We start from the raw sequence: 23,612 nt of genomic DNA, 5'->3' as shown, positions 1-23,612 counted from the left end.
GGTGTACAGTGTCCCCCACCCACCCCTCCTACCCAACCCCCCCCCCCCCCCCCCCCCCCACCCATCCACCTCCAATGTACAGTCCCCCCCCACCCCCACCTACCCAATCCAATGTACAGTTTCTACGTCTAATGTATATACTCTTTTCTTTCTGGACTCTTTTTGTATCACAAACAGTACTGTAATTGCAAATCTGGTATGTCATAAATGTATAGATGTAGCAGTACTGTCTATCGGTATGTCATGTATGTCACATATGTTACGATGAATTGAAAATGGGGGACCCTGATGTAAACAAGACGAAAGTCTTTCTCTGGTCTGCATCCCCTTAACAATTGTATGTATTGAGCTGTACTGTACTGTACCCATTCTGCAATCTGTTAATAAAGTTTTCAATCAATCAATCAATCAATTCAATTTAGCTGCTGCGGCTTATATTCAGGTGCGGCTTATAGTGCGAAAAGTACGGTACTTCTTAAACTATCCCATCAGTCCTTGAAATAAGTTGCAAATATCCATAATAATCTACAAGATATCATTAACACCAACAATATATATATTTTTTTGTATCATGATTCTTGTGAAATCATTTGCCTTTTGACTAAATCAATTAATTCTCTTTCTCTACAGAAACAAAGACTGAGGCAACTGAGACTTGATGCTCACACACAGTATTACTCTGACAATAAAATAAGAAAGGTGTTTCAATATTGTTATTGCTTTGGTTGTTTTGTTGTTACCTGTTGATCTAATGTGCCTATTGTTAAAATAAATTATTTTTTTAAATAAAAATACAATTATTTATTTCCTAATAATTTGAATGGTGTTTTTATGGCAATAACAACTATAGACGAAAAAAAGAAAAGTAAAGATACGACATTTCGATTTTTGGGACAGTTTACATTCACTTTGGGATGGTTACAATTGTATTTCGGGACGGTGGTGAAAAAAGTTAGTCTGGAGCCCTAAGCCTGTGATCATTTCCCATATATCTCCCATATATTTCCCATACGAATGCAGCAAAACTCAGCACACACACAAATCAATCCATCTTACACACACACACACACCAACTAACCGAAGAAGTCTGTGTCCAGGTCCTTGCCGTGAGCATTGGTCATGCCCAGGGTGGAGGTGCACTGTCTCTCCTTAGCCTGCTCCCGTCCATCAGGGTTGATGAGGGGCACGATGACAATCCGGGTCTCATTGATCAGCTGCCAGGGAGGAGGAGGAGGAGGAGTTAAGAGTGATGCGTCAGCAGCAGTGGTACGACACGGCAGTCTGCTGACCGTGTTGTATTCAACCTAGCCCCTTTCGTGACTGTGATGCACCGAGTGAATCCACAGTCACTTCCTAGCCCATAGCAAACCAACCTACCCGGTATGTTGACCATGAATGACTGGTTCTGCCCGAACCGTTCGTTATACAAGTATCACAGAGAAATGTCAAAGGTACTCACAGTTGCACGAGGGTTTCGGACAAAAATACGTTGAAAGCTTGGTGTTGCTAGTAATAAACATTTAAAATATTCTTTATAAACTGGTCAACACTGCTCAAAATGGCTTTATTTCCGTATTTGGCTGCCTGGTGCACCTGCACTGTGATCACAGCGCATGCGCATCATGCACCCAACACCGGAAATAATGCAGTGTTGACCAGTTTATAAAAAAATATTTAAAATGTTTATTAGCAACTCCGAGCTTTCAAACCATCACGTATTTTTGTCCGAAACCCTTGTGCAACTGTGAGTACCTTTGAAATTTATCTGTGTATGGCGGCTAAGTGGCGCAGTGGGCAAGGCGCTCGCCACTAATGCAGGAGCTCGGAATTGCTACCAGCTTGGCTGGTCGTTCATACTAATACAATTGGCAGTATTAGGGGGTGGGAAGCTGGCGGGTGGGGATCGGACGTTGTGGACAGCGACTCCTACAGGTCGGTTGGTGCGCCTGTACAGCAGAATCAGGAAGTAACGGGGGCAGCGTGAGCCTCCCACGCAGACCCTCGCCGCTGAGAGATCGCGCTGTGCAGGTGAAAAGATGCGACGGCTGCCTCCTCGTGTAGCGGAGGGGACACGTGATGCAAGGCTTCGTCCACATTGCAGCCGGCCTGTGGGAGGCATGGCCTAACATCGTTCGAGACAGGGGAGGGTAGAATTGGACAATATGAAAATCGGGATGGGAGAAAAATAGAAAAATGGGAGAAAAAGTAGATAAAAAATAATATTTGTATCTGTGTATAACGAACGGTTCGGGCAGAACCAGTCCTTCATGGTCAACATAGGTTGGTTTGCTATGGGCTAGGAAGTGACTGTGGATTCACTCGGTGCATCACAGTCACGAAAGGGGCTATATTCAACCCTACATTAAATCTCTGTGGCAGTATGTTGAGCGTGGTGGATTCAAACCAGTATGTTGAGCGTGGTGGATTCAAACCAGTCTGCTGAGCGTGGTGGATTCAAACCAGTCTGCTGAGCGTGGTGGATTCCAACCAGTCTGCTGAGCGTGGTGGATTCAAAGCAGTCTGCTGAGCGTGGTGGATTCAAAGCAGTCTGCTGAGCGTGGTGGATTCAAACCAGTCTGCTGAGCGTGGTGGATTCAAACCAGTCTGTTGAGCGTGGTGGCTTCAAAGCAGTCTGCTGAGCGTAGTGGATTCAAACCAGTCTGCTGAGCGTGGTGGATTCAAACCAGTCTGTTGAGCGTGGTGGATTCAAACCAGTCTGCTGAGCGTAGTGGATTCAAAGCAGTCTGCTGAGCGTGGTGGATTCAAAGCAGCAGTCTGCTGAGCGTGGTGGATTCAAAGCAGCAGTCTGCTGAGCGTGGTGGATTCAAACCAGTCTGCTGAGCGTGGTGGATTCAAAGCAGCAGTCTGCTGAGCGTGGTGGATTCAAAGCCCCAGTGATTTTTACAACGTCAAATAATCTTCCAAGAAGTGGCCGACTGCTATATCAGGCTGATATTGGCCGTTTTAGAAATATCTATTTATATCGACAAGAGTGGAGGTAATGTGTGACATGCAATATCTAGTTTTCGCTACTGCCGTGCGCTTTAAGATGTGTTCTAAAAACAGATTTCCCTAAACAATTGCTGGAGTAATTAATGAGTACTTAATCTGGAAAAACATTACTCGGGGCCGGGCCCATCCTTAGTAACATTATGTCATCCACAAATAATCCAGTAGTAGCCTAGAGATGAAAGCAGCTACAACACGTCATGACATTTTAAATGTTAAAAAGTGATGAAAACTATTGTTTTGATTGTTTGACCCCTCTCCCCACCTCCAGCTGCCCTGGTCTGCCAGCTGGAACCATGTAGAGGAGCAGTGGTATCACTCACCCTCGTGATAGCTGGGTTCTTGCCATAGTTGATACACAGGAAGGCGGCGAACTCCAGCAGCAGCTCGGTGCCCACCGGGGCGTTGCCGTGGATACCGGCCACAAATCGGATCTTGGGCTCCGACGGCTCCGCCTCCTTTGGCTTGTTGGAGATCTCCAGAGCCCAGATGGTTCGGAACTCCACACTCTGGCCCAGACTAGACAACAGAGAATTTTATGTTTTTAAAGCCCAAAGCAGCAGAGAAAGTGACTGATTTTATGGAGCAAACATTATTGTTGTGAAGGGCCAGATTAAAGTTGAGAATCTACATTTATTGTTTTATATACTTTGTATATTATTTATATATACACGGTATATCCCTTTACCTACGTTCAAACCAGAGTAATATTCGCTCTCCTTATGAATAATGCCCCCCTGACGGCGGCGCCAGGCAGTCTCGCACTCAGACAGGTGCAAGGGGCGAGTTTGGGGCATGTCAGAACATGCCCGGAGACAGCGTATTGATACCAGACAAGGACTGAGGTTTGGAACTAGATAATCATTTAAGTATATATGCTGCGGCAGGTGCGAACAGCAGTAGTGTTCGTCTAAGCAAGCAGTGTGACAAGTTCAGTGTGATTCTAATGGAGTGAGAAGCAGTGCGTCTAACAGAGCGTTGAGAACATGTGCGAATAGAATAGTAAAGTGTCAGAGTTTAATGCAGTAACGTCAAGATTGCAGAACCATTACTGGTTGGATTATATTGATTTGGAACGTGTTACCCGGAGAAGAGCTTCGTTGATTTCCACTATCGTTTGGGATTCAACCTCGTGAGGATTACAACTCGGGCTGGCCTCGTGGACGGAGGCTGGCTAGCTGTCATCAATGCTATCGAGCATTTGGATTACAATTATTGCTTTGCTGCTGATCGAGGGATTTACAAGGACCGACTCCTGTACCTGGAGTCTCTTTATTCCTCATTGAATCAGACTGAGTATCCGAGCATTCCTCTACCCTCCAGGCCTTACACCCCCGGAGGGAACCCATTGTCTCCAGGCGGTATCAGCGTTGCCTTATATAGTTGCTATTATACGACAGGTGGTGTCAACTTAGACCCATCGTAGGATTCCTGTTATTCCTAGTGACTCATGCTATTGACTGACTTTACGCATATTCTTCGCCATACAAGCGCGACCCTAATTCTCATTCTGTAACCTAATGTTGCATAATAATAATAAATTACCCTCAAATACTATTTCTTTGTCAATGCCGTGTTCTTGTGGGTGTTCACCATCTATATTTGATGTACTGTCTGGCCAGTAATTAAAGTACATAACTAGCAGTGGTTTAATCTATCACAATCTTTAATACAGTCAGGGTTTTGTAACCCCTGAGTTACAATTGGTCCTTCGAGCCGGAGGGTATCAGTGTAATATTTAATATAATATTAATATTGACATGGCTAGCGGTGAACACTCTCCAAGCGGCTCTCCTAAACTAGAACGCCCGCAGCGCAAACGTCAGCCACCTCCATATCTAGAGGACTTCGCTTTCGTTTTACCCCCTAGCTTATCTAAGCGGACGTTAAATACGGATAAAACGGATAGTTTAAGCATGCCCACTCCTATCGACTTGGCGGCCCTGCCAGTAGAGACACCAGTGGGTTCAAACGAAACTGACTTAGCTCACGGGGGGGACCAAGCGGGACATGACGTGACTATACCTCCAGACAGCGTCACTGGGATAGACCCCGGAGCGCTCCAGGATAAAGAAAGCGCTCCAGGGATAGACCCCGGTGCACAACCAACCCAAGAGCGCGTACCCGAGACAGACCTCGGCGCGCAACCAAGAGAAGAGTACCGCGCTCAAGAGATAGACCTCGGAGCGCGCCAGGAGGACAGGTCTCCACCAAGCCCTGTCAGCGCCCGATCACCTCCATCAGTGTCATCCCCCAGCGAGGCTGACCAGAGACTGGCGCAAGCCTTGATCGGCACGCTGACAGCTTCAACCGAAAGAGACCGACTCCAGGGTGAGCGCGACCGTCTTCAAGCACAGACGCTTAGTGAGCGCGAACACTCTGCAGCGGAACGAGAGCGCCTCCACGCGCAACTCCAAGCACAAGCCCTTAGCGAGCGCGAACACTCTGCAGTGGAACGAGAACGCATCCGACTAGAAGAGAGTCGCCTCCAGGCTGACGCAGCGATGACCATCAGACTGGAAGAGAGGCGCCTCCAGGCTGAAGAAACCATTCAGCGAGACCGTACCAACGCGCAACGCGATGCACAGCGCGACGCCGCCAATGCACAGCGCGAGGCGGAACGAGACCGCGCCAATGCACAGCGCGACGCCGCCAATGCACAGCGCGAAGCGGAGCGGGACCGCCTGCAGGCGCAGATGATAGAACAATTGATCCAGAGGGCTACCCCCCACTCCTCCATGCGGAGCTCCCGGAGATCATCACGACACGGGTCGAGGGCACCTTCCCCTCCCCGACACATCTACACAGGACCCAGCCAGCAGGAAGAACCTGCCTACGTCGCCGAGCCCCCTCCCCGACCGGTCTATACGGGACCCAGCCAACGGGAAGATCCCGCCTACGTCGCCGAGAAACTAACTAGAAGACTCCAGGACCTAGCGGAGGAAGAGGAGGGATATCAAGCCCACCAGCACGAACCCATCTTGGACCAGGAGGCCCAGTACAGCCCCGACCCCAGCCCCGAGCCACTGCGTTACGAACCCCCGACCCAAACCAAGGTTGAGTTTAATACACAGTCAGCACCGAGGAGCAGCACCTGGGGGCCCGGCCTCTGGTACCCACCCAGCACTAACCCACGACCCAGGAGGCCTCTCCCCCTACGCTCATCGGTGTCCCAGCCATCCATGGCATCGTACCTTGGCACACCGACGTTCCCAGACTTTACGCGCGAGGACAGAGCACAGTACACGGAATTACGCATGTGTTTGGAGACTATGATGTCCGATGTCCCCGACGAGTCGTACAAATATGCCATCCTCCTCAAGCATCTCAAGGTGCCCAGAGCGCATAACATAGCGCTGGCATATTCCAACTCAAGCACCCCATACTCCGCGGCTCTGGTGGCCCTCGACCAGCGTTATGGACGCATATGGGATTACGTGATCCAAGAAATACGGGATATCGACCGCCTCCCCCCAGCCAAAGACAATAGAGCACTGGATGACCTCTCTATCAAGGTACAATCCCTCGTGGGGATGCTGGGGTCCCAAAAGGAGAAGGGGAGATATGAACTGTATGCAAATTCTAATGTGGAGCGAATACTGGAGAAGCTCCCTCCAGCCCGCCAAGAGCGTTTTCGGCGGCAGAGAGACCACCGTGATCCCAACGGCCCAGAGCCATCCCTCCTAGACCTGGCCGCTTTCCTCGCAAGGGAAGTTAGTAGCCTACGACTGGACACATTCGTGTGGAGTGGATCTAGCCCAAGAGATGGACCTCGGAGGTCCAACGATAACCGCCGGTCAGTGACAGTTATGCACCAGGCCGAGTCAGTGCCGCAGCACAAGAACCACAGCACCCCCCAGACCAAGGGGAAGTGGAAGATTGTATGCCAGTACTGTAAAAATGAACATTGGCTGTCTCAATGTGACACCTTCAAGAAGCTGACCGCTGACGAGGTGAGTCAGTGGATCAAAGCCAACCGCCGCTGCTTCCGCTGCGCGCGCAGCCATATGGCGGCTGAGTGCCGCCTAAAGAAAAGATGCAGCAAGTGCGACGGCGCCCACTTGGAGGTCCTACACGACAGCAACAAGAAGAAACCCGTACCCCCAAGCAGCTCGAGAGTGAACGTCATGTACATAGACCCTGCGAAGAGCGGGAGCTTTCGAGTGCTCTTGAAGGTGGTCCGAGTGCTCTTAAGCTACGAGGACAAGGTCATGGACACTTACGCCGTCCTAGATGATGGGTCTGAAAAGACTCTCCTCCTCGCTTCCGCCGCAGCCCAGTTGGGCCTGCGGGGTACCAAAGAAACAATGACAATCCGTACTATTCAGCGAGACCTGAAAACCATAAAGGGCAAGAGCGTCTCATTCACGATAGCAGCGGTCGGGCAGCCCGCGAAGCGGTACAGCATTACTAAGGCATTTACAGGCCATGACATAGGCCTGTCAAGCTACAACTACCCCATCCCACAGCTGATGGCGAAGTACGAGCACCTACGCAGACTACCTATACCGCTTATCGACGGCGCCACACCGACCCTGCTCATAGGCTCCGACCACGCGGACCTCCTTGTCCCAATTGAGGCGGCCCACATCGGACCCAAAGGATGCCCAGTCGCGGTCAAGACCCACCTGGGCTAGACGCTCCAAGGCCCTCTCTCCGGGCCTTCCAGCCAACCCACGTCTACACGCTGCCTGTACGCAAAGGTGAGCGACACAGGCCACTCTCTCGTACAGCCCGTTGAGAGGCTATTGACATTAGACGAGAGGCCTGTGAGAGAACCGTGGGCCCAAGAAGAGAGAGTTCCGAACTCCACCCCCCTCAGCTGCGCTCCAAGCGACGTAGCTGACCTCGAACCCAGCACCCCAAGCTACCTCTTGAGGGGGCGGCCGGACCCGGCCCCTCCTCAGACGGGGCACCGGAAGAACAAGAGGAACAGACGGAGGATGTGGAGACACAGCCAAGCACAGATCAACCAGTCTCAGGCCCCATAGGGCTGGGCGATATGACCAAAAACGTTATCGCGATAAAATTATAAAATTATTTTCATATAATTCGATATAGATAATTATCGTCGATATAATGTATGTCAAGTTTAATTAACTTATTATGCTGCTGCGAATGTCTCGAGTCGAGTTGATGTCGTCATCAGTCCGCGCACGTTAGAAGTTAGCCGACAAGCGGAATATCTCATGGCAATGTAATAAATATGACACTAAAATACTCTCTTCCGCCACAATATATTGAAACGACGTCCACTGTATACCCCACACTACTATGAACGTGGCCTCAGAATTCACAGCGCACACATACTCTGCACGTAAATATATAAAACGTCGCCGTGCAAGCTAGTTAGCCTAGCCAGCCTGTTGTCTTATTATGCTGCTGCGAATGTCTCGAGTCGAGTTGATGTCGTCATCAGTCCGCGCACGTTAGAAGTTAGCCGACAAGCGGAATATCTCATGGCAATGTAATAAATATGACACTAAAATACTCTCTTCCGCCACAATATATTGAAACGACGTCCACTGTATACCCCACACTACTATGAACGTGGCCTCAGAATTCACAGCGCACACATACTCTGCACGTAAATATATAAAACGTCGCCGTGCAAGCTAGTTAGCCTAGCCAGCCTGTTGTCTTATTATGCTGCTGCGAATGTCTCGAGTCGAGTTGATGTCGTCATCAGTCCGCGCACGTTAGAAGTTAGCCGACAAGCGGAATATCTCATGGCAATGTAATAAATATGACACTAAAATACTCTCTTCCGCCACAATATATTGAAACGACGTCCACTGTATACCCCACACTACTATGAACGTGGCCTCAGAATTCACAGCGCACACATACTCTGCACGTAAATATATAAAACGTCGCCGTGCAAGCTAGTTAGCCTAGCAAGCCTTGTTGTTGAGTGAGTCCTACCTCTCTACCCAGAGGTGCAGCGCTGGGTCTCCTTCCTGGTCTCCTTCGCTCTCGGCCATCTCCTTCACCGATTGGTTGTTAGTGCGTGCTCATATCCAAGCTTGGAAAATCGATATATCGAAACTTTGCGACCACGTTTCATGTTTATTTCGAGGAAATAATTTATCGCGATAGTTATTGTAACTGAGGGGTACAATTCCCTGACTGTATTGATAAGTATGGTATCATTAAACCACTACCGCTTTATGTACTTTAATTACTTTATTCTTTGAATGCACTTGTAAGGCAAAGGAATGTGCGTAGGCAAATCAACAACGAATGTCCATTCTCTGGTTACGCAGGAGGTAATTATACAACCTGAATCTTAGGGAATTATATCTATGGTACACTAGTAATATAGCGGGAGATACTGGAAGGGGTTCCCCCTGGTTGTAAGCCAGCAGGGGTAGAAGATCTGTCGGTAGTAGAACGTCTGGTCAACGATGACTAAGGAGACTCCAGGTACAGGAGCCGGTGCAATAGCCTCTTGATCCACAGACGAATACAGCTGTTCTCCGTAGACTGTAGCTCCACAGTGAAGAAAGCTAGTCGGCCTCAGGCTCTCTGAGGCGCCGACTCGACTTGACTCCTCGCGGGGTAAATCCAACACGTGCAGGCGTCGGCGATTATCCGCTCCATAAATCACAGGACCAAAGCAAATATATTCCAGCCGCAAAGGGCTATGTAGTCGTCGGGTAGATTAATCCAGTGTACATGTCCATACGGTTCTCGTCTAGGTCTCCTCGGGTGAAAGCGCCATGTGGTCAGCCCAGCCTGGATAAGAACTCTAGCTAATACGAGGAAGCGTTGGAGATGCTGGTCACTGTAGAACTTTAACCGCACGATACACTATACACAAATAGACTATTATTGACTTAATAGAAATATGTCGCACTCGACGGTATAGCGCCAAACTCTGACAATTCAGTTATTAATTCGCACGCGGTCTCAATGCTCTATTCTGGGCCAAACAGGCCATACTTCACCGCACGTTGTATCGTGGGTGAGGCTTCAACTTATTGGGTAACATACTAAGGCTAAGAAGGGGCTTCTATATTCACCTGCGCCGTATTTATACGCACGGTGAACAAACTAGTACCAATCTCATTTCTGTCGCGTATCCCTGGGCAAGGCCGGGCATGTCCAGACACGTCTTGACGGTGACTTTGAACCTGACTCCGGAGGCCGGTCCCTGGCGCCGGTGGACCGCTGTCCAATAGGAGAATGAAATATTATGGTCTGGGCTAAAGGGATATTCCGTGTATATGTACAAGGAATATACAGGGGATATCAAACGATATACAAATACTATGCAATATATATCAATAAATAAATATATATATTCGGTTTAATCTGATCCTTTGTAACAGTTATCGTTATCGTTTTATCGCCCAGCCCTAACCCCTCAGTTACAATTATCATATAACTTATAACATACTGGATGCCGGTTCATACGCTACCTATTTCTGTATGAAAAGTGCTATACAAATTAAGTTTATTGTTATTAGGGTTGCCGTGGTGATGTGAAATTTCCCATGACTAATAGACTCATGACAACAACGGTATCACCGGACATTTTACAAAATTACGCTCAATATCTGTAGAGCACTTACTTTGATCTTTAAAGGTCCCATGTTTTGCTATTCCTTTCACTATTTGGGCAATGTTACACAATTTCTGTGAGTCGATGGAACACATCTGTAAGGTTTTTTTCAAAAAAATTCATTGTTTTGTATTTCTAATCAAGTACTCTAAAGCAGCATTTTTCCACTTCAAGATTTCAAGCAGTTTTGGGCTGGGCTCTGCCCATACTCGCAAAGCGCTTTGAGTGACAGTCACCCACAGTCTGCACTGGCAGACAGAGAGAGACAGAGAGATAGAGGGGGATACTAATTAATTTCACCGCAGGGGGCAAAATCCCACGGGACAATGCATTGGTAACTTGTTTCAAATGACAATATATACCCCTGGGAATATTATTGCACGGATCGGAATACGCGTGGGAGTGTGCATGTGCGCTATGATATTTTGCAACAGGTTGATGTGACGCGAGTGCCGACGGGGAGAGAGCGGAGAGTGAGCGGGTGGGAGGGGGAGAGGGAGGGATGCAGAGCGTTTCGTGCACACTCCCGACTGCGTGTGTGTTTCCCCGCGGGTGCGGTCAGGAGTGTGTGTAAGATGCTCTGTGTCCCTCTCTCTCCCTCTCTATCTATCTATCTCTCTCTCTCTCTCTCCCTCTCTCGCTCGTCACAGTCTGTGTCCCGACTGCGTGTGTTTCCCCACATGTGCGCAATCGGGAGTGTGTGTAAAATGCTCCGTATCCCTCTCTCCCTCGCTCGTTCTCTGCTCTCTGTCGGCACCCGCGCCACGTCAACCCGTTTGAGGAAGTGTCAGTATTTCCACTCGCTCTGTTGTTGAGCGAATTGTTGATTGTGGGCGGTGACTACAACCAGGGGCTGAGATATGCAGATCAGTGCCTTATTCACGTCAGCAAAACAGTCAAATCAGAATGGCTTAGTTCAGTGGGGGAGGATCTCGTCTCAACTGAATTGGAGCAATCCGCCAAAATGAGAATTAGAGACACAGACCCCATTGATACAAACGCCCATTGCTATAAAACAATGCTAAACATGGGAAAAGGTCATTTATAAGACAGGGGACCTTTAACGTTATGCGGCTACATTGATCCACTGTGTCTGTCCTTCTACATCTGTTTTTAAGTCATTTTCAATTACTATTATCCATTTGTTGGACAGACAGAGTTGATGTTATGTTCTAATTTAAAAATAAACCAACGGACAGTAATACCTTCTGTAATTTTTCTATCCTTACATTGACCGATCAATGTAGCTGCAGCCTTATTTAATGTATTGTGCAAACATACTGTTGCTGGTCTGGACTGGGCCTCAGCTGCTCTCCAGTCGAGCTGCTGCAGGATTTAAATCAGAAATATTTCCAAATCTTCTTCCATCGTTGTGTAACCTGTCGTGTCAAGAGCCTTCTTTCTCTCCTTCACTCTCAGTGAAAGTGAAACTTAAGCTTCTCTGTACTGCGACTCTAAAATAGATCTGCTGTCCGCACATACATGTTCACTTTATAATGTTGTCTGACTAGGTATTGATAACACACTTAGTATTTTATAAATTTTTTTGATGAATGTGGGCACTATATATATATTATATATATACACCGTGAGGGTGGTGGGCAAGTCATGTACTCGGTGGATGTCATCCACTGGATGATGCCTGAACACTGAGTAACACTGGTATCACTGACTGTCGTGGTGAGTCTACTACCACCAGGGTTCCCAGACATTGCTAAATGAAATTCAAGGACTTTCAAGTACTTTTCCAAGCACTATTTTTCATTTTAAAAGGGCATTTAAAAGCATACAATTAACTTTTAAATGCGTTCATTTTTTATATATATTTATTTCCGACAATTAGTTACACTTTAAATAAAAATAAAAGTATTTCTTGATTCAGAACAATGTTATCATGGATGAACAAAACTGTCCATGCGAATGGTTGATTTGAATTTCAAGGACTTTTTAAGCACCTTGTTAAACAATTTCAGTTTTCAAGGAATTCCAGGCCTTGACAAATTTTCCTACCGGTTACTTCTTTCTATAGTAAATGTATATTGTAATCTAACCATGACCCTACCTACGCATGGAGGTGATGTTGGGGAAGTTGAGGGTGAGGCCTCTCAGGACCTCGGCCAGCTCCTCGCAGTTCCGGTAGCGGAAGCTGTTCTCTGTGGCGGTGCTCTGCACCAGCTGCTCCAGGCCCTGGCCCAGGGACAGGTCCTTGATGAAGCTCTGGAACTCTTCTTCAGAAGGGTTCTGTGTGGCTGGCGGGCCGGCCTTCGGAGCCTGGCCTTTTGGCTCAGAGTGGAGGCGTGTCAGTTTGAAGTCCACAACCTCCACCCTGCCCTCTGGCACTGTGGCATAGATCTTGACAGGCTTGTATCTAGGGTACACACACACAGAGGGGTTCGGCCAAATTTACAGGAACGGCTAAGAGGCGCGTGCGTGACATCATCGTGACCTACGCTTTGCTTTCATGTGATGTCTCCTGTCTGTGGATATTTTACGACCACCATTTTGCGTCAGTCTAAGAAAGCAGTTCTTAGACTTTTCCTGCATAGAACATTTCGAGGAAGATTCCCAGAATCAAGTGGTGTGGTGCTGCAGAGATGACCCGGCCTACAAATAATATTATACAGACTTAAGCAAGCTAATGTTAGCAACGTTATCAACGTTATGTAATGTTAGCAACATTGGTTTCATTAACTCATTCAGCACCAATCACGGAAAAAGTCGGGGTTAACTCACCATGCGTTGAGCGCCAATCACGAGAGATCTCGGGTTTTAATAGTTATTTCTTTTATTAGCTATATCCATAAATTTTTCATCCATCTAGCCTGATGTTATCATTGGGAATGGGTCTGAGCTCGCAAAGGGCAAATACCGCCGCCTACGCCTTCCAGCCGGTATTGCACATCATTGAAATCCCTCCCCCTTGGGCTGTACGCTGATCTAACAAGTCCGGCCCAGGTTTTCCTTCTCAGGCAAGAGTAACGTTTATAACACATGGACTGGGGAGACTGGGAGCAGCGTGGATTATGCCTTTCGGACATATAACGTTGGATCAATAAACGCGATCAATATTTGGAATGGCGATCAGGAATTGGATTAATCTTTTTGCAGGACATCAAAGACCAGGTAAGGACTCTATGTTACAAATCTTGGGTTAATCCGATGTTTCTTTCGCCACCAGCGGAGCGCGCGCGTGTGTGTTTCTGCCGTTGGCTGCGGGCAAAGCACCGAGAAGCGATTTTTCAGCCCCCCGCTTCTGTTCGTGCATGATGAGTGATGACACATAATCCCGCTAATCTAGCGTTATTTTCAGAACGATTCATAAATCAAACGACAAATGGCACGATTTCTAAGGAAATACATAGAAGCGCCGTTTGCTCAAGTTTCTTGAGATTAGACAGAATGCTCTGGAAATATACTCTTATTCACCAAGGTATAAAACGGAAATGTACAGATGAAAAAACAATCTGTTTTGTGCATGTTGACTGGAAGCAACTCACTGACAATCGACGGGTGTATTAGCTATAATATTTTATATATTTTAAGCACTCGCAAGTAGTGGCAGTCTCCCCATTGACTTACAGCAATGGCATTCTAGACCTATATCACGCATTTCGCTGCGGCGCTGATTGAGTTAATGAGGCAGGGTGCTAGCTTAGTTACTATGTGCTGTAAATGTCATTCTAGAAAGCATTTAATTGAACACAATTACCCTGGCATGGGCAGGGTAGCCTAACCATAGAAAGACATAAATATAGGCAATACAAGATTTGAATATAAAAATATGAGGAAAAAAATAAACAGTGTAAACAATATAATGAACTCTGAATAAGAAAAACGGTACTGATAAGGGTCTGTATGACCTGTCCGACGTGTCTGTGTCAAACATACAAGATAAGTAAGTCTCAGAGTGTATGAAAGTCTGTGCCTTACCCACGGGCGGAGGCAATGAGGTTGTAGGTGCCAGGGACTAGCAGTCTCCAGTAGTCTCCCGTCTGGGCTGTGGTGATGTTGTGCTGGATCTCCTCCACACTGATGGTGGCGTTGGGGATGCATGTACCATCTTTAATGTCCGTCACCATGCCCTTCACTCCTCTGTGGACCTGGAGGAACAGGAACAGACACACACATATAACTAACATGATGGGAAATAAACACCAGCAGGAGGTGTTGTTTACCTGGTGTCTGAACTGCAGCAGGAGGTGTTGTTTACCTGGTGTCTGAACTGCAGCAGGAGGTGTTGTTTACCTGGTGTATGAACTGCAGCAGTTTACCTGGTGTCTGAACTGCAGCAGGAGGTGTTGTTTACCTGGTGTATGAACTGCAGCAGTTTACCTGGTGTATGAACTGCAGCAGGAGGTGTTGTTTACCTGGTGTCTGAACTGCAGCAGGAGGTGTTGTTTACCTGGTGTATGAACTGCAGCAGGAGGTGTTGTTTACCTGGTGTATGAACTGCAGCAGTCTACCTGGTGTATGAACTGCAGCAGGAGGTGTTGTTTACCTGGTGTCTGAACTGCAGCAGGAGGTGTTGTTTACCTGGTGTCTGAACTGCAGCAGGAGGTGTTGTTTACCTGGTGTATGAACTGCAGCAGTCTACCTGGTGTATGAACTGCAGCAGGAGGTGTTGTTTACCTGGTGTATGAACTGCAGCAGTCTACCTGGTGTATGAACTGCAGCAGGAGGTGTTGTTTACCTGGTGTATGAACTGCAGCAGGAGGTGTTGTTTACCTGGTGTATGAACTGCAGCAGTCTACCTGGTGTATGAACTGCAGCAGGAGGTGTTGTTTACCTGGTGTATGAACTGCAGCAGTCTACCTGGTGTATGAACTGCAGCAGGAGGTGTTGTTTACCTGGTGTATGAACTGCAGCAAGAGGTGTTGTTTACCTGGTGTATGAACTGCAGCAGGGCTCGTCGGTTGTGTTCCCAGTAGGATGGCAGCTCGGGGGCCATGGGGTACTTGACACAGCCCAGCTCGATGGTCACCTCGAAACAGTTGGTGTTGAGGTAGTTCCAGTCCTGCATGCCACCTGCACGGGACAAGCAACTCCTCATTAGGCTTAACCGTTTCTGCGCCAACAACGAGTTAACTCATGTTAGCCCACCAATCGTTGAGCGCCAACAACGAGTTAACTCGTTGTTATGATCGTTATTTCTTTTATTCGTTATTGCCATTCATAATTCATCGGAGCAGCCTGTGCAGGCTGTTCTGAGTGTGTCTGAGATCGCAGACGGTCAATACCGCCGTCTAACGCCTTGCGGCCGCTATTGCACTCCATTTGAAACAATGTACCGTACATTTCGGACTATAAGCCGCACCTTTTCCCCCCATTTTTCGACCCTGCTGCTTATATAACGGTGCGGCTTATATGTGACTCGACGTGACCAAACCCGAAAATGTTAAAATCTAAATATTGCTAATTACATATGGCAATTAAACATTAAAACACCTGCGGCTTATAGTCCAGTGCGGCTTATATATGTACACATCATTCAATTTAGCTGCTGCGGCTTATATTCAGGTGCGGCTTATAGTGCGAAGAGTACGGTAGTTTATTTTCTGGGCCGAGCTGAGCCGTGCGGGCGGGGTTTAAATACTCCGGCAAGACAAGCGCTTACAACGATGCATCAACTAGGCCCCCCCCCCCCCCCCCCTCATTCATATGCAATGCCGGATAACGTGGGACGGACTACCGCCACCAGTACTTGGAATAGCGATCAGATAATTGGATTCTTCTTTTTGCATTACATCAGAGACAAGGTAAGGACTATAATATATATCCAATCTTGCGTTGATCCGATATTTTGATCCCACGACCGAAGCCTGTCTGTGTGGAATGTGTGTGTGCTGTGTCCCGTTGGTCATCATCACGGCACGGATGGGCGCCCCGCTCTAAACAACATTTCATGCTTGCATGAGGAAGGATAATACCGATAATCTAGCGTTGATTTCAGGATGATTCGATAATCAGGCCGAAAAAGTGGATTTCATTAAAGGCCTGTTTTCGCGTCTTTTCCTGGGATTACTCAGAATCACCCAAACTATACTCATATTCACCACGGTATAAAACGGAAATGTACGGATGAAGAAATTATCTGTTTCTTGCATGTTGACTGGAAGAAACTCACTGACAATCGACAACGTTATTAGATCCATAGCTATAATATTTAATATAGTTTTCAGCACTGCAAACACGGCATTCTCCTCATTGAACAAAGCGCTGGCACACAACGGCCCAATGCCCATAGCGCCCTCTGGCGTCCAATGTGTTAAGAGTATTAAATAGTTTTTTGGTCTTAAAATGCATGAAACCTTCATATTGTTGGATTTTTACAATGTAACAAGTTTACACAAGTTTAAAGGTAGAATCTGTAATGTTGTCAAACAGCAACCTCTAGGCAAAAGATCCCCCCTTAGAATCACACTTTATTTTAGGGATGCAACTAACAATTATTTTGTTATCGATTCATCCGTCGATTATCCCGTTGCTCTGGTTAATCTGACTGAAAGAATATGGACCATGTGCACAAGTCTCCCATTGGCCAACTATTTACCCGTTTCCTTCTGCCATTTCAAAATGCCCTTTCTATGCACTACAACGACAAGCGGCCAAACTAGATAGCTATATGCTAATGATGGAAAACTTGACAAAAATTTGGTTTGTGCACTAAGGCAAGCCTGCTTGGTTAATACTGTGGATTGTTTTAAAGATATTCAAATAGGAGTAAAGTTACATGGGCTATCTATGTTAAATTATATTTATTCGATTGAGATGGATTCAATCGGAGCCTGTCTATTTGCTTTGTCTAATTGCAGCGTTTGTTTTGTTTATGTGTGTTATTTATAGATTATTTTGTAATGCGTTTTGTCAATATGAGTCAATATGAGTATGAATGTATATTTTTGTGTTGTCACCATGTAAGTTATTGGACCCTAGGAAGAATAGCTGCTGCTATGCAAAAGCTAATGGGGATAGAAATAAAAACCAACAAACAAACAATGTTTAGAAAATGTGCTATCTAAATGGGACATTCTCGCATGTTTGCTGAATGGTATCCACTAGGGGTGTAACGGTACACAGAAGCCACGGTTCGGTATGTACCTCGGTTTTTGGGTCACGGTTCGGTACGAGTTCGGTACAACAGGGAAAAAATATTTAGAATTATTATTATTTATAATAATTTTCTTTTTAGTGCTGTCAATAGATTTTTTCTACTTAACACTTTGAGTGCCAACAACGAGAAATTTCGTTAGTTCATGCCATGCGTTGAGTGCCAAGAATGAGAAATCTCGTTATTCAATCATTATTATTTTTATTATCGATTTCCATTCATTTTTCATCAATCTAGCCTCACGTTACCAGTGGGGATTTGTCTGAGCTCGAACAGGGAAAATACCGCCCCCTATCGTCTCTCCGGATGGTACTGCACCCATTGGATTGAACTAAATGAAATGGATGGGAAAAAAATTGTCCGGATTCCACATTTTACTTGTCAGGCATGTAACCGGAGACAATCCCACTCATTGCCGACCCTCAGAACAGCGTGGAATATGTGTTACCAGTACCCAGCGCTGGATCAATAAACGTGATTGATATTTGGAATGGCGATCAGGAATTGGAATAATCTTTTTGGAGAACATCTGATCTGAGGTAAGGAATCTATTTTACCAGTCTTGGGATAATCAGAGCTCATTTCACCCATCTCAGCGTGTCCTATGTGTGTGTGTGTGGCTGTGAGTGTGTGTGTGCTGATCAGGAAATAAGATAATCGATTTTTCAGCCCGCTTCTCTAGCGTGCATAAGTACACATATACTATCGATAATCTAGCGTTTATTTGAAAACGATTCATAAATAGGCAGAAAAATGACAGACGTGTTTGTAAACCTCATATTTTTCCAGGCTCATTAACCCTTTCCCCGCCAAAAACGTCGTACAACAGGTTTCAAGTTCATGCGAATTCTGCCAATAACGGCGTACGTCGTGATTCTGATCATAATTTCATATTTTCGACATGGTATTCATATTTCACTCACGGAGCCTTGTCAGATGCTGCGGGACTCAGCACAACTCTGCAACGCTTCAATACTGCCTCCTGGTGGCTGATCGGCGAGTTGCCAAACCGGAAATGCAGCTCGGTCCGTCCCCTAATTCCGTCCGGCCACTCGTTTATCGTCGCGGGACTCAATACACACACCGTGGATATGGATCTTTGCCATAACTCAATAATCTACATGATTTGGGCGTGTATTAGTAATATACAAACCGGAAATGGATCGCCTAGATCCCCACCACATAACTGGGATCTGTTTGCTCCACTCTCAACGGTACGAGGAGACTGACGTGAGTTTCAGCGTTTTTGTTTATCATTTTCGATACAAACTGCTCTGATCAATATATCACCCATACTACATGAAGCATCTAACGACTATCACAGAATTATAAACGACCCCCCCCCCCCCTCCGTTCACCCGCGCATGATCAGTCATAACCCTTAGGACCATGTACAGTCGAAATTTTTTATATAGCGTCGATCGGTATCAAACTGCATTTGATGATCTAATATATGCATTTGTGCCTATATCTCACGTTCTGGGAAATACTGCAGAAAACGATAAAAACATATTTATACTCTAGACGGTATTTTCGTATGAATGTGTGAATGAAAAGTAAAACGTTCCTACATCCTGAACGATAGGTAATCGATGTTGAATGGGCCATAGTAATGTCAATTTAGCAATACAATTTAAAAAGTTATAGCCCTGCAAAGAAGGTGAACATCTCCATAGACTTACAGTACTGGCAGAGATCAAACAGCGATGGATATAAGCGTGGCAGAGAATGGGTTAATGAAAACAAAAACAACTAAACGTTTCTGTTTGACACAGTTGCAAAACTTACTCAGAAACAACCAAGTGCCCTAAACCATGCGTTCTCGGCTAACGAATTCATTAAATTCTTTACCAAGAAAATGTATCTCATAAGAGATGAAATTGTTGGCTTACTCAACAATCAGAGTCCCTCCCAACCTCTGATGGGCCTTCCCCCTGACTTTGAATCCAGCCATACGCTATGCTGCCTTGAAATCATCTCACTTAGTGCCCTCTCTAAATTGGTTGGCGCGGCTAAACCCTCAACCTGTCTGTCTGACCCTCTTCCAGCAACTCTCATCAAAAAACTCTTCCCAACTCTAGGACCTGCCCTACTCAATATCTTCAACACCTCCTTGTCTACTGGCGTGGTGCCCCTGGCCTTTAAATCAGCCGTCATTAAACCACTACTTAAAAAACCGACCCTTTAATCTTGAAAAATTACAGACCCATCTCCAATCTTCCGTTCCTATGCAAAGTGTTAGAACGGATTGTCGCAACGCAACTTACTGACCATTTATCAAACAATAATCTTAATGAATCTTTTCAATCTGGCTTTAGAGCCTTACACTCCACCAAAACGGCGGTTACCAAAGTCACAAATGACTTACTGCTCTCTCTTGACTCAAACCTAACTTCTGTGCTCTTACTGCTTGATCTCAGTGCAGCCTTTGACACTATCGATCATTCGATTCTTCTAGGTCGGCTTGAGAATCATGTTGGCATTCGGGGTCACGCACTTGCTTGGTTTAAATCTTATTTAACTGATAGAACACACTGCGTGGTCTATAATGATTTAACATCCGAGACCCTCCCAGTGCAATGTGGTGTCCCACAAGGCTCTGTCCTGGGCCCTTTGTTATTTTCGATTTACATGCTACCCCTCGGCAATATCATACGCAAATTTGGCATACACTTTCATTTTTACGCTGATGACACCCAATTATATATTCCTATTAAGCCAAATGATTCCTCCCAATTACAAAATCTTGAAGCCTGCCTGCTTGCCGTCAAAAGGTGGATGTCGCAAAACGTTCTACTCCTTAATGCAGATAAAACTGAGATGTTAATTGTTGGCCCCCCAAACCACAGAGGCCTGTTTCAGGACATCTCCCTCAACTTTGATACTTGTCATGTATCCCAGAGCTCCACCATAAAAAACCTCAGAGTCATTTTTGATTCCTCCCTCTCATTTAATGCACATATAAAAAATTTCACCAAAATTGCCTTCTTCCATCTTCGTAATATCGAAAAAATTCACCCCATTTTAACTCTGGCTGATGCTGAAACCCTGATTCATGCTTTTGTCTCATCACGTCTGGACTACTGTAATGCACTTTTTTCAGGCCTACCTAATTCAAGCATCAAAAATCTTCAACTCGTGCAAAATGCGGCTGCACGGATACTAACTAGAACTCGAAAATTTGATCACATCACATTTTGTCCGCCCTACACTGGCTTCCTATTCAAGCCCGATCTGACTTTAAAGTGCTACTCCTCACCTACAACATTTTAAATGGGCTTGCACCGCTCTATCTATCCGATCTCATCTCTCGATACTCGCCCGCTCGTGCTCTGCGCTCACAAAATACGGGGCTTCCATCGATTCCTAGGGTTAAGAAGAAATCCGCCGGCCACAGAGCCTTTGTCTACTGCGCTCCCTACCTGTGGAACAAATTACCTGCCGTCGTCAGGGGCGCCTGCTCTGTCGAAGCTTTTAAATCCCTGCTTAAGACCCATCTTTTCTCTCTCTCCTTCAACCTACCCTGATCTCACCTGCTCGGGGACTGACCTTTAGATTAATCTGTCTAGTTTAGTTAGGATGTCTATGGGAGAACCTTTTAACCTCTGTCTCTGTCTCAACCGGTCCCATGTAACAGCTTCATACCGCCTTCTGTCTGGCCTGCAGTGCTGAACCTTCTGAGTGACTCCTCCTGCCCCCTCGGGGCATACGGCCCTGAGCTATTGTCTTGTATCTCACCCTGTATCCATACGCTTGCAGTAGTTCTATCTATTAATCTATTTCACAATTTTCTTATGATTCTACTGTCACCATGTATGCATATGCTCACTACATGTATTTATTGCTCCATCTCCGCCCACTACAAACATGGGAACTCTCTAACCCCCCCCCCCCCCAACCCCCATCTCTCTGAGTGCTTGTCTCGTAGTGCTGACCAAGGTGGTGGATGTCTCGGGGTCTTGGCCAAGATTGCAGTGACTGTTCTACGTGCACCACCGAGGCCATGGATCAGCTTCTTACCGTCTTCTGTCCGTGGTCTGTCAAAGTGGTTTGCGGTCTGTCAACTAGGGATGCACAATAATTATCGGGCCGATAATTATCGGGCCGATATCAGCAATTATGACGTCATCCCGATAACGTTATTGATAGCTCCGATAATATATATATATATTTTTTTTTGGTTAAAAGAAATCCGGTGTGGGTGGATTTGGATGAAGGGCGCTTGTTTTTATTATAGCCTCCTCCCGTTTTGCCAGTACTGTGGTACGACTGATAGCGTGTGGTTTAGGAACAGGGAGTTTTTCACAAATCCAGCACTCCCTTTCTTGGCTGTGACATAGTCACGGTACATTCGGAGGCAGACAGTCGATCTGCCAATTACGTCCCACCGCTTGCACCCACCTCTTCTTCTTACCACCAATCGGAAGCTCTCATTAGTTTATTTACTTCCGGATTGTCAGCCATTATTTTACTCTGAGCTAACGTTAGCTCCCCGCCAGCCACATTGACAAGTACCAGCGCTTATACATTACTGGCAAATGTCTTGTTGCACTTGTGGCAACGAGCGTTGTCAGCATCGACTTTAGTAAAATAGACCCAGACTTTTGAACGTTTCCTTCTGTCCGCCATGATGAGAGCAGAGCTGTCTGTACTCGGCAGCACCCATATGTGTGTGTGTGTGTGAGTGAGTGTGTGTGTGAGCACAGCACAGCTGCCCCTGTGCCTCAAATAGATCCGCTATCAGCTCTATCTTTAATCTTTCAAAATGTTCAGTTGCTATCGCTATCGGTTCTATCTTACATTTTTCTAAATGTTCAGTTGCTATTGCATGCACTCATCTGTGTTTCACTACACACATGAGTGCATGCTTACCAACTGTCCGTCTGCAACACTACTATCACCGACATCTAAGAAGGGAGATCCCCCCTTGAATTGGCCCTTCTAAGGTTTCTCTCCTCCACATTGCCTGTGGTGCATTTTTTCCTATTGCTAGGTTTTAGTGAATTTTTCCTTGGGGTATGTCTGGGAGTGTTCGCATTGCATTCATTTATTTTGCATTTATTTTAAATTTGTTGGACCTTATGGTGTTCTTGTTTTGTTTCTTGACTTATTGTGATGTTTCTTCTTGACTTGTTTAAAGAAGATGTGTCCGGCCCATGGGGACATTAATGTGTATTGTCGGGCCTTACAAATACATTTGATTCGATTATTCCAGTAAAGCGCGATTCCTGCAGAATATATTTTTTTTGGACGTTTAAAAAAACTAGGGTTTTTCAAAATGGTATAAAACGGAAATTAACCGATTAAAAAACAATCCGTTTCGACAATGTTGACTGGAAACAAGTCATTGATAAGCGACGGGCGTATTAGACACATAGCCATAATTTAAGATATAGTTTATGCGTTCGCAAATGTGCTCGCTCTCTCATTGAATAGCGCGTTGGCAATCCAGAGCTAACCCATGCACCCCCTGCTGGCACTCAAAGTGTTAAGACCGAAGCTTGTAACAGATATTTAGTTGAGTAAAATCATGGAATTAATGTAGAATCAACACAAAGTATATTTAGATTCAAAGACTATTTTAATAGCTTTAATCTTTGAATACAGTTTCTCTCCTGTGAAATACAAAACCATCAACATTGACTCAGCTTTAACACTTTGAGCGCCACGCCCGAGATTTCTCGGGTTTATCCCCCGCTGGTTGAATACCCACTCACGAGAATTCTCGTATTATTATTATTTTTTTTTTTTTTTATTAGCGATCTGAAATCATATTGCATCAAGCAAGCTTACCGTTGGATATTCCAGTCACCCCAGGCTCTCAGATGTGAAAAAAGCGCCCCCTATCGTCTCCATAGCTGTCAACATAGGCAGGAGACAAAACGTGTACATTTTAGCCCCGCCCCTTCCCCCGGCCCCGCCCACTCG

General features: G+C 46.0%; 1 protein-coding gene across 1 annotated transcript in view; it reads right to left on the bottom strand.

Annotated features, from left to right (window-relative positions):
- cpda (carboxypeptidase D, a) overlaps positions 1 to 23,612 on the bottom strand; it is a 169,741-nt gene that overhangs the window by 44,214 nt on the left and 101,915 nt on the right. Inside the window, exons 10-14 of the mRNA XM_084319602.1 lie at positions 15,459 to 15,601; positions 14,507 to 14,676; positions 12,639 to 12,944; positions 3,333 to 3,528; positions 1,079 to 1,214 (exon numbers count right to left, since the gene is read on the bottom strand). Of these exons, the coding sequence (XP_084175728.1) occupies positions 1,079 to 1,214; positions 3,333 to 3,528; positions 12,639 to 12,944; positions 14,507 to 14,676; positions 15,459 to 15,601 (951 nt within the window). The remainder of the gene's footprint in view (positions 1 to 1,078; positions 1,215 to 3,332; positions 3,529 to 12,638; positions 12,945 to 14,506; positions 14,677 to 15,458; positions 15,602 to 23,612) is intronic.

This window comes from Notolepis coatsorum, assembly GCF_963971535.1.
Source record: "Notolepis coatsorum genome assembly, chromosome: 1".
Lineage (NCBI taxonomy): Eukaryota > Metazoa > Chordata > Actinopteri > Aulopiformes > Paralepididae > Notolepis > Notolepis coatsorum.
Note: the sequence above shows the minus strand (reverse complement) of the source record. Positions and strands in the feature narration are given on the sequence as shown.